Genomic DNA, 12056 nt, shown 5'->3' with positions numbered 1-12056 from the left:
AGCCAATCGCAAGCAGCCCAATTGAATATGAGTGCACAGATTGGCTGTCGCTGCTGTCAATCATGGCGGAAAATCCCCTTTTTGAATAATATAACTAATTAAAACTGAACTTATCATAAAAACAAACACTTGAACAAACATCAGGGTGATGAGAACTATCTCCAATGTCAGAAACCATCTTCCTGAAATATGTATTTGCCGTGTGCTTTTAGTTTTTAGTTTGGTCTATGTCCCATTCACTAACATGGAGGGGCGGGCTTTATGACCTATATTGAAGTCAGACACTAGGGGGCGATCAAGCTTGACACTTTAGGGGAACTGTCATGTTGTTCATCTTTATATACAGTCTATGGATTCTGTCATGGTGTCAGTACAGTAGCCCAGAATGGACAAACTAACTACACAGAAATAATTAATATTATTAAAGTATGATTAGGCAGTTTTAGGCCGTGTCCTCATTTAGGATCCCCATTGTTTGTTTGAATTAATATAGAGATGTAAAATAATAATAAGAATAATAATATACAGTATTAGATAATTTAATACAGTATAATATAGTTATTTTGGAATGTAAGACATAGGTGGAATATAGTGATATAGTATAACATAATAGTGCAGTAATTTATTATCAAATATATTGTATAATGTGAGTATAGTACAAGTAATAAATGTAATATGTTAGAAAATGTATGAATCAGTCTAACAAGCATTACAATCTGAAGGAAAGTTACAGAAGTACTATCAGCAAAACCACTGGTGGAAGGATTGCTGTGATTTTTAGCATAAAAAAAGCAATATGACAGTGTAAAGAAAAACAACAACACCAATTAACAAACAAACAGTCAGTAAAAGTTTTCTATTCAAAATGTAACTTTCAATGATTGTGATTGTAACATGGTTCCTGGCGATGTTATTTTGTTGCTGTGGTACATCTAAATGTACCTAATAAAACTTAATTACAATAAATATAACTTAAAGCCGGTGTGTCAGATATTCCCATAGTACCTGAATGCAGCAGCAGACTCAGCCCTGAGACAGAGGAAGTCAATGAATAGCAGCAAGAGGTATCACATACCTGTGGTGAGGCATCACTGTCTTATTTAGACAGCATATATTTAATCAGACTGGGTGGTGATATTACAAAAATATCTTTATGAGGTGCAGCCAAACTAAAGCGGGTTTATAAATTAAAGCACCTGTGTAACAGTCAATGATGTTTAAATTTAATTATATATTTCAGCACCAGAGTTAGTAAGATGTATAACAAGTCAAAAGAAAATATTTTTACCAAAGGAGATTGGATTGCCAAACTCTATTCAAAAATCTTACAATTTAAAGGTTTCTTGCTTATTCGTTCGCTGCTAAAACCTGTGTAAACACAACTAAGGACAATTTATCAATAACAACTGTTCTCCAATTCAGCTAACATCCATCACACCAAGCAACACCTGTTTCGTAAATATTTTAACTTGTTTGCTTGCTGATACCACAGTCTTCTTGCAAAAAAATACATAATGGTGATCTTTAAAAAAGTAAGTAAGTAGGTTACATGAACTGTGATCCCAAAGCAGTGGAGTGCTTGGACAGACAAAAAGCCACATTATTAATGGCAGAAGTTTTAAGTATTTAAATTGAACCAAAAATGTTAACCAAAATGACTGAAAACTAAAAGACACAACAAAAAAAAGATGTAACCTCATGCAACAATGCAGCATGTCCAGTCTCAGCGTCACAGTTGTTTTTTTTTATTTAAAAAATACAGTGCATGAATTGTTCTTATAGTGTTTTAAATTTTAGAGTCATCAGAAAAAACACACAGCAAACAGATTCAAGGCTTCAAGTGTAGTTTTTATTTCTTGGACTGTTTTCCACAGTAACTGAAACCTTTTTTTGTTGGGTTAGGAATGTGTTATTGCCAATACAAAAAGACAGTCATGACGCACATGAACACATCGTGCAAGCATCCTAGTTCACAGAAATGGCTGGAAGTATTGGCACTGCTTCGATCAAAACTTTCTCCTCTTGCTAAGTGTGAACTTGTGCTGTCGTATGCATTTATGTTCAGCTCACTCCAGTGAAACACACAGCAGGATAAACAAAAATGACAGTGATGCAAGCAGCATGTTTCTTCCTCACTCTTGCTTTTCTCCATTATTTCCATAACTTTCAGACTTTTTACTGAACGTATTGTTTTTTATCCTGATGATTACATTGTTTCAAGGTTCAACCGTTTTCCTGATTTCGACAAGTTCTTATTCTATCCATGCTGCCAATGCAGTAAAAAGAAAGACATAATTCAAGTGAAATTGAGATATAACAGCCAACACCTGAGCCTGATGTAGCTAAGTTGATACAACAGCAGTGAATGTGACATGGGTCTTGTAAGACTTGCAGATGAGGTGTGGTTTAACACAGCTGATAGCTTCTCTTTGATGTGATTTATATATATATATATATATATATATATATATATATATATGTGTGTGTGTGTGTATGTATGTATATGAATTTTTGAGCCATTCAATTGTTAAATCCCACCATAAAAATAAAAATCATTTCCCGAAATGTAAATTGATTACACTGTTTTTTCTAAATAATGCTGTTTATCACAGGTCATTTAACATTTTATTCTTGGTGTTTTTATTTCAAAATGTCTTTTATGCAAACTTTTTTATTTGAAAATGAATTTTTCACTCAAAGCCACATTTCAACACAAAGTTTTTGTAAACGAAGATAACGGGGCAAAGAAAGCTATGTGTTTCCAAGTTCTTCATGATGATCCGTGGCATTTTGAAATATAGTTATCACTTGGAAAAATGTCATTTTAAAATAAAAACACTCTTTATAAAAGGTAAATTTGAAATAAAAAAAACCCCAAACAGCTGGAATGTATTACAATAACCTGACATGTTATTAGGAGAAAAATCAGGATGAAGCAAAATTTTATGAAATGAATCTAAGTTAAAAAAAAAAAAAAAATCAAATGGATTATTTCAAAATGTCATGTTTCATTACAAATTTGGTCTATGTTTATTCATGTGATTGTTAATTTCAAAATGTCTCATAGTTTTTTTCATATTTAATTTTGACCATTTTGGGCCACCATACAAAGCGTGGAGTGCTTGTTGAGGTTTTTCATGCAAAATAAAATATCAAAAAAGGATCTTTACTTTAAACAAACACAACAAAACACCCGCAAGTGCTGAGTTTCGTTGGTGGAAAACCATAATGCCTGATCTGCAAGTATCATTTGACCTACAGTACAGAATACAGAGTGGTAAAATTAAGAAAAGGAAACTAATAAAACTATAAATGCACATCTTGTGTCACAAGTAAGACACCTAATTTAAGCTACAGGATAATTACTAAACATGTTTTGGTTGTGTGGATTTGGTCCTGAGAAACATCACAAATTCATTTTTTGCATTTGGCACCAATCACCCTGTAATTATTATACACTAATAAAAATTGCACGAGAAATACATTCGCCATTTGCTCATCAACTGTTTCTTAACGAAAGGCAAGTTTTGGAGTTTGTTTAGCAGAGAAATTTCATTATTGACCACGTGTAAAAAGATGGAATAAAAATTACTGTAGCAGATTGCAACGAGTACAAAAAGGTGCAAAAGTCTTACTTGAAATAAATTTTTCTGTCATTTCTATGCAGGAATTGTTCTTATATTACCAAAAGCACTGGTCCAATAACATCTTTTTACAAAGTCCACAGGAGGTAGTAGAAATGGCTCATGTAAACAATAAATGGAAGTGCCATTTGGTGACAATGGTGGTGGACACACACTACCCCTTCTCTAAAGCTGCACCAGATTCAGTGAGGGACACACATTATGTGGCTTTTAGGTAACGAGGGGTTAACTCCCAATCCCTCCCGAGGCTGATGAATGGAGACATTACCTACTGCAGCTTTAAAAACAAGCTTCCATTACAAACACTGTCAAGATCAGAGCGCTCCAATTAAAAATGTGAAGTTTTTCAAAATTACTAAATGTGTGTCCTTTACCTGTACACCGATACCGTCAAGAGAGGCATTTGTTGCGTTAGGTTATGTAATTTCTCCCAAAATTAACAAAAAAAATACCCAAATAAATGCGTTGTACAAATGATTACATTCCTGTTTTGTGCGTTTATAGTCTTAAAAGTGTATCAAAATGACATTCCAGACCCGTGGTTGATAAAACAGCAGCACCGCAGAGGAGAGAAACACCATTTTTCCTAGTAATCTGAAACTATGACAGGGGCCGTTTTTCAGCCCCTGAAAATATTTGTGATACTGTTTTTGATTGGCACGGCGAAATCAAATGAAATCATAGGCGGACATGCCAGCTGGGTCTGTAAGTGTACTGTTTGGTCAATATGTGTTAAATTCAAATAATGAGCCTTGCACATGGAGGAAGAGAGCTGAAAAAAGAAGCTCAGTGACAGGCCGTACACTGCTGAAGCTCAGTGTTTGGGAGGAGTCAGTTAGTCGCTAGAAGGTCGCCTGGTACAAATTTTGGCCTTATCCCTCGAGCAGGATGATTTCGACGTTATCGTGGACGCCCTGCAGGAGCAACTCGCCGTCATATTTAACCACCTTCCTCTTCTTGGCTGCCCTCAGGGTGCCCACCAACGCCTCGAAGATGTTGGCACACTGGTCATCGTTAAATAGGACCCCAAACTTCACGCACATTTGACCGTCAGTGTCTAAAATGGGACAGCAGAGGAGGCTGATGAGGTTACTTTCAAACAGGACAGATCATCACTTTTAAAGTAGTTAAGATTTGAGGATTCTTGCTAGGGGTCGACAGATTATCGGCCTGGCCGATTATTGGAGCCCAAACTACAGATAATCGGGAAACATTTTGCCGATTATCTGTATCAGCGTTTTATTTTAATGATCACTGATAAAATTAATTAAAAAGTGCAAAACTGTGTCAGCATGGGAGGGACTTTTACTTTGTTATCCATTCATGTTAATATTATAATTGCATATTGGTTCCAAATGTTGGTTATCGCTTTTATTAAACACTCATAATCGGTATCTGCCCTGAAAAACCGGTCTACCCCTACTTCTTGCATTACTCAAAGACGTTTCCTTAGAGTCAGCCCTGAAGTCACCCCAGATAAATGAGAATTACACCAAAATTAGCCACTATAGTGGACAGTTCCCTTTTCAAGTCAGCTTTGTAGTTTGAATTTATATTAATATTGGATTTTATTTTGGAGTAACCACTTGTTATGTTGGCTTTAGGCTTTTTGGTGAACATCAGTTAAGACAACGATGGTGCACTTCTACTCTGCCATTAATGAGTCCATCCTTACCTCCCCATTTTCCAATTTTTTATTTCTCTTAGTGTGTTGTTATTATTATTATTATCATCATTATTATTATTCCCAACGACGACTGCTGCGCATGTTGATGCAGCAGCATATGGCTCCTCAAATCTTTGCTACTTTTTTCCTATATTTTTCTACTTTTTTTCACACCATGGCCCCTTCTGCTGAAGCACGACTTTTCTATGATAGAGAAGCACTTATCAGCATCGGGAAAAGTTGTGTAGGGTTTGGTCTGAATGTAGCAAACCGCGAAAGGATCCCCACAAACGGCATATGCTGAGCGGCCAGTTAGACCAGAGGGGGGAAACAAAAATGAAAGAACCAGATGAAGAGAGGGAGGAGAGCCGGCATCAGGGGGAGGCTGACCGGATTTGGACCAAGAGCTGTTCCTCTACCAAGACTAATGCCCGGTTGCAGGAGAGTGGAGTGGATGAAATGCGATTGATGCCATCTTATTATTTCTGCTATAACGTTTTAATGTTGTTAATTTTGGTTAGGTCATAAGGGGGCAGGGGAGGGGCTACATGGGTTTCTGATATCTTAATACTTTGAACCTTTTTATCTGCGCTTAAGCTTGAAAAGTGTTAGATAAATAAAGTTTATTGATATTGTTATTGTTATGATGATTTCTTCATATTGCTTGTTTTGTCTGACAAACTGTCCAGAATCTAAGGTATTTTGTTGAAAATGATATAACATAGAAAAAAGTTGCACATCATGATATTTTAGAAGCTGGATACAGCTCATTCAAGTATTTTACCTTGAAATTTAACAACTGTGAATCAAATTTTTGCTGCATATTTTAATATCAATCAAGTAATCGATAAAGAGACTAAACCTTTTAGCACTAGGTAGCTAAAGTTCCCACTCTCACATTAATTCGAACCAAAGACAGAGCTTGAAAAAAGGGTTATTAAAGAGATATTTTTAGAATAAATACAAGCAAGTGAAGACTGAAGGCCGTGTGACCTGGTGCTCTAATTAATGTTTGTTTACAGCATTAGCAGCAGTGAGCTGTAACTACTGATCACATGATGGCATGTGTATGATTTATCTGAATTCATATAGCATGAGCAGGGCTTTAAAATTGTCCAGCTATGACCAAGTACTTCAAGATGAAACACATCAACACAGACACAGATGCAGCATGGACTCACTTGGACTGCCGAGTCGCTTAATCTCCCCCACCAGCATGTTTACTTCATGAGCGACATTCATTGTGGCTAGAAGGGAAAACAAATCAAAGCAAAAATATTAAATAAATCAACAAAAATAGACCTCTTGCTTATTTTGTAAAGCATCAGATACACTGTGTGGGATGGGGTAAATTCATGAGAACACCCCCTCTAGTCGGAACAACAACTTGGAAAGTCAGTGATAATTTTTGTACAAAAGTTGCCAATTTGATGTCATAAAGCCTATACAGAAACATGGCGGACGAGAATAAATGTTAAATTGATAGTAATTAACTTTTTAGTAATTCACATATTGCACATCAGTTTTTTTTTCTCACATGCAGTTTCTTACTATGGTATAAGTTTGTTGCATAGTGAGATTATTTGGAGAAGTTGCTGATAAACGTTAGTTGGGTAAAGACAGAATTTCGTAGTTTGAGGTGATGTCCTGGTGCAACAACAAGTCTGCCACAAAATTACTTGTAAGTTAAAGCTGCAAGCTGTTTTCAACATTTTGTTTGAATGTTCTGAGCAATAAATACATCACATCTGTGTAGAGGCGAGAATCACCAGAGGCCCCACAGTACCATATAATCCTGATACTGAAGTGATGATACAATAACACTGGGATTTTGAGCGTTTTGTGCAGCATATTGGGATCACATTTAATTTGATATATTGCAAATATGACATTTTTTTTCAAATGCAAGTTATGGCCCCAAGAGAAATGTTGTCAATATCTGTTTTATCTAAAAATACGTTTTTACTCCTACTTTTATGTAACATCACTGTTTCCACATGACTTAAAGTTCATTGACATACAAAAGTCGGAAGAACCCCCCCAAATTTATAAAAATGTGTCATCCGCGGAGCACCTGTATGCATCATTACCCATGATAAATGCTACTCTCTTGGCAGGGAGAGACCACCAAGCCAAACTCGGTTAAAAAATCAGTCATTTTCATGTTCTGATGTTTACAGTGGTTAGTAAATGCTTTCTGAAACAGGAGATCTTTTGATACATGCTCATTCCTCAATTCGGCATATGCTTAATCCACGAGGTAGCATTTATTCCAATAAAAAATATAACTTTCCTAATTGACATGGGCACTTTGCACCAACTATGATACAGTAATTTAAAAAAATCACTGGAATAAGTGTTGTTCGTTAACTTAACTTGCATGCCGAATTTTAAACAAGAGTGTATTAATTCAGAATATTTGATTTTCAGCAAGATAATTCAAATTTTGCCAGATAAATTTAGTTGAGTTTGGGAGTGTGATTCCCTTATTTTCGCACAAAAACTGGTGTTGGGGCCTTTTGGTGACCATAAATGCAATCTACACAGATCAAAAATACACAAAAAATGACAATAAATAATACACGTACAGCAGCACCGGGATTATTGTAGCAAGCCTCGGCACGAGCAGGGCGGACCGTGATCAATGCGGAAATGGGTGGATTAGCAATTTCAGCTAGCCACCGCCGAACACAAATCCCTATTGTTATTTTTCATTTTTTGATATGTGCAGTCATTCTTATGAAAGGGTTAATAATCACTATTCAAATATATGTTTCGTTACTTCAAGTATAACAGAAAGAATGAAAACAATCAGCAGATATGAGCTCGCCGGTAACGTTAGCTCCTTTCGTTCAACAAATGATCTGCTGAGGTAGGACGGAGGAGTTCACACCGAGAGGCGGATGTAATGTGCTGAGGCTAAACATGGGGGGAAAAAAAGTCGACACAGAGCAGTTTAAATGTAGCATTAAAGTGTGCATATTTACCTTTTAATTCTTCTCGAGTCTTGTGAAATGATGGACGACTTTCTGTTCAATCTGCTTCGGTGGATGATGTTGATACATTCAGGGTCTGCTCGGAAACTTCCAGCAGTAGAAATAAAGTCTGTAAAAATATAAAATAGAAATGCAGTAAAAATAAAAACAATTTGCACCAGTATATAATTATGAATATAATTATTTTAAAAATCAAATATGTATAATGCGCTGAGTGGTTAAAGTTTGTAAAAATGTGAAAAAAAAATTATATATACATACATATACACATGCACACACTTACATTATATATATATTTGTGTGTGTGTTTGTGTGTTGAAATAAGAAGAAACTATTTGCATTATGAATACTGTAAATGAATTAATTTGTGGCACACTTAGTCATACTTTTTAATTTTGGGGTTTGGGTGAAGGTATCAAGTATTTCAAGTCAAAAGGCTCAAGTCCGAGTGAAGTCACTGGTGTTAAGTCCAAGTCGAACTATAGCTAGAGCCTAAGTCTTGTCTGACTTTGTCAAATGAAATCTAAAGTCATCAAATTTGTGACTCAAGTCCACATTTCTGCATAAACATAACACGGTCAACAAATGAAAGTCTTCTCACACTAAAACTAATGAAGATCACGAGATATGACTGAGAGCTTCAAAAATTCCTATTGAGTGACCCTTATGTTTAAAAAGGGCAACTCCATGTAGAAATTATTTTAAAACTGCCACAAGTTCTTTCAGATGTGGATTTCTCAAATTTCCCACAGCCCTTGAATGCATCGTTAAAACTCATCTGACTTCATCGTGACACAATGCGATCCTTTGACGGGCGCTGTGCTCCATATATGGCATGGAAGAGGTATGCCTGCCTCTACAAACCTGTTACCTTCTCTTGTCTTCCAAAAATGACTAAGGAAAGAGCCCAAATCCAACTACAAAATAAAAATAGCTATCTGTTATCAGCCCTTCAGAGCAGTACCAATGCATTTAAACAATTACAGAGACATTTCCTTTAATCCACTACAACTGTGACCGTGCAACTCATGGTAGCCGGATGCTTGCATACATGCACGTGTATATACAGACAACTGAGAAAAGGCCAAGTATTTACATTATGGAGGCTTCATCAAGACAAAAATAAAACATATATGTTAAAACTAATGGTATTTCTGTGCACAGGCCACAGCAGCTCAGTGGCATGACACTCTTTCTCTCTATTATTTTCATACTCACCTTCCTCTTCTACTATATCTCTTTCAGTCTATCCATTCTTTTGCGATCCTTCTCTAATTTTCTCCTATCTTCCTGTCTTTTCCATGTCTCCCTATCACCACATATTCCACCTGCATGACTTTCCTGATTTAGTGTCAAGTGGCATGATGAAGACCTTTAGATGCTATGTTATGGGGCCTACATGGTTGGCCCCCTCTGTCAAAAAAAATGAAAAAGTTGTAAGACCTTTTTTAATATCATTTTTGTGTTTATATGGTACATATTTCTAAATATTGCATTTAAAAAATGACCACAAAGGAAATCTGGGCCAAGTAGTGTTCTGACCAAGAAAACATGAACACATTGCTCTGAGAGAGAAGGAGGAACAGGGTTTAAAAGGGGCCCAGCAGCTCATTTTAGTCACAGGGTACATATGATCTTGTTATTTGCTTAAGATAAGAATTTGTGGGAGTGACATGGAAGCCAGTATGTTAAGTGCCTTCCTTTGCAGAAATACAGTATATTTGCATTATTTTGCTCTTTTTAGCGAATATTTCATTCAGTTTCTGCTCTCTTATTTGCTGCTGTAACAAAACAATTTCCCTCACGGGATTAATAAAGTATTTATATTCTATTCTATTCTATTCTAAGTATGCTATTAGTAACCTGTATGTGAAAACTGTGACATGATAAACAATTTATTTATTATTATTTGTTATGTTTATGTTACTAATCACTATAAGAGGGAGGAGGCTTGTGAAAGACGGGAAACAGTGTGATAGTCTAACACATTCCCCTCTTTCATGTCTGTATTCTCTCCACAGTAAATTGTCCCGTCTCTGCATGGTATCAGGGTAGCTTTTATTTTGAAAACACTCATCCGGGTCCCTGCAGGCCAAGCAAGCTCGCGCTGACTCGGACCGTAGCCTAGTGACGTCGCGAGACTGTCAGGCTAGCTCCAAGAAACAGGAGAAAAGACCGGAAGCGTTACAAATTTGTTTTCAGAACAAAAGCGTAATTTGTGTGGTTTTTGGATGGCTTAATATTTTTTGGATATATGCCAGAAAAGGAGTTTTCATGGTTCTCTCCCGGGCCACTTCAATAATGCATCTAAAACCTTATGTTGCTTTCGAATTACATTCATATTCATTTATTTAGTAAATATGATTAATCAGTCAAAGCTGCACAATTTGGGGGAGGCAGTTGATTATTTGATAGGATTAGATCTTTGGTCTTTCCAGTCATGAATAGATGGCCAATTCAAACTAATCTACGCTAAAATGTATTTGGTGACCTTTCTCACTGCAGGTACATATGGTGGGCACCAGCACACAGAGGGGATTATAGCATGCAGGGCAGCCTGTATGACATTGCAATGCTTTTTCTCAAATTTACACCATCTGAGAAGGAAATTCATTACTTTTTCTCCACTGGAAGGGCACCATGTCATTACCTTGTCATCATCACATCATCACATTTTCTTTAATCTCTAACCCTCGGGGGCAATTTATCATGTTTGCTCCAATGGAATGATATCCTTTATGGCACTTTATCATATTTTCTCAATTGGAAGGGCACTCTTGAGGGCATTTTATTACATTTTCTCTACTAGAAGTGCACCAAAGTATAGCTTTTTTCAATACTTTACCTCTAAATTACAGAGTTTACAGAGTGCTTTGACAAACAAGGCAAAGCAAAAGCAAGAGGGGTTTCTTGCAGGGGCAACATAACTATAAGAGCTAAACATCATGCTGAACTAAGTCTAGACAAAATTCACAGTAGAATTAAACATGAGAGAAACAATTACAAAACAAAAAATAACAACAACAAAGCATACCAATAAGAGTAATACAATTCAAAAAACATTAGCAGTAAACGCCGAAATAATAGTGCTTATAATAGAATTAAACACAATCAAGACAGAATAAAAGAATACATTATAACATAAATTAAAGAACAAACTAAAACTGATGAATTAAAACAGACAACATCACATAAAAGCAAGTCTATAAAAACGGGTTTTTAGAAGTGATTTAAAAGAAGTCACTGAGAAGACACTTCATCATGGGAGGACACCCCTGAGTCCACCAGTGTGTTTGCTTAATAAAGCTGATTCAGTCTGAACCGCATGTCCTTGCTGTTTTAATTTGAAAAACCCACCGGAAGTGCCACTCTGACTGTGAGCGGCTTGACAGTGGAGGCAGGAATGGCGGCTAAGATTACTAGAGGAAGGAGCCCAAAGACCATGAAACTTTACTTCTAACGGCCCCGCAGAGGAATTTGTCTCCAGCGAAACGCAGAAACACCACCCCACTACGGATTAAAGGGAGAAGAAGTGCTATAACGTGAGATAATCGCGACATATGTCCAGGCTGAAGAGGTGGACGCACTTTGCTAGTTAGCTTACCGTTAGTGCCACTGACTTTGATTCAAGGTAGCTGTTAGCTCGCTGCTGGCCACTTGGCTTGGCTGGCCCAACAAGTTAACTAAGTGATTAACGGTATGAAACTATTCCTTATTTGAATATATGAGTGCCGATCCGCTGTCTTTGTC

General features: G+C 36.5%; 1 protein-coding gene across 1 annotated transcript; it reads right to left on the bottom strand.

Moving 5' to 3' along the window:
- Nucleotides 1-1827: 1827 nt before the first annotated feature.
- Nucleotides 1828-12042, bottom strand: abracl (ABRA C-terminal like). Its single transcript, XM_088089779.1, has 4 exons — nucleotides 11911-12042; nucleotides 8298-8415; nucleotides 6492-6557; nucleotides 1828-4701 (listed from the first exon to the last, which is right to left on the bottom strand). The coding sequence occupies exons 3-4, from the start codon at nucleotides 6550-6552 to the stop codon at nucleotides 4517-4519; spliced, it is 246 nt and encodes an 81-aa protein (XP_087945905.1). The 5' UTR covers nucleotides 6553-6557; nucleotides 8298-8415; nucleotides 11911-12042; the 3' UTR covers nucleotides 1828-4516.
- Between the last annotated feature and the right edge of the window lie 14 nt (nucleotides 12043-12056).

The sequence above is a fragment of the Plectropomus leopardus genome, chromosome 16 (genome assembly GCF_026936395.1).
Source record: "Plectropomus leopardus strain MGB_pleo_1.0 chromosome 16, ASM2693639v1, whole genome shotgun sequence".
Taxonomy (NCBI): domain Eukaryota; kingdom Metazoa; phylum Chordata; class Actinopteri; order Perciformes; family Serranidae; genus Plectropomus; species Plectropomus leopardus.
Note: the sequence above shows the minus strand (reverse complement) of the source record. Positions and strands in the feature narration are given on the sequence as shown.

Bases quoted from the DNA above. Each gene is read 5' to 3' on its own strand.
- abracl (XM_088089779.1), bottom strand. From the start codon at position 6,552: ATGAATGTCGCTCATGAAGTAAACATGCTGGTGGGGGAGATTAAGCGA. The intron at 4,702-6,491 runs GTGAGTCCATGC...GTCCCATTTTAG, and splicing joins TAAGCGACTCGGCAGTCCAA to ACACTGACGGTCAAATGTGC.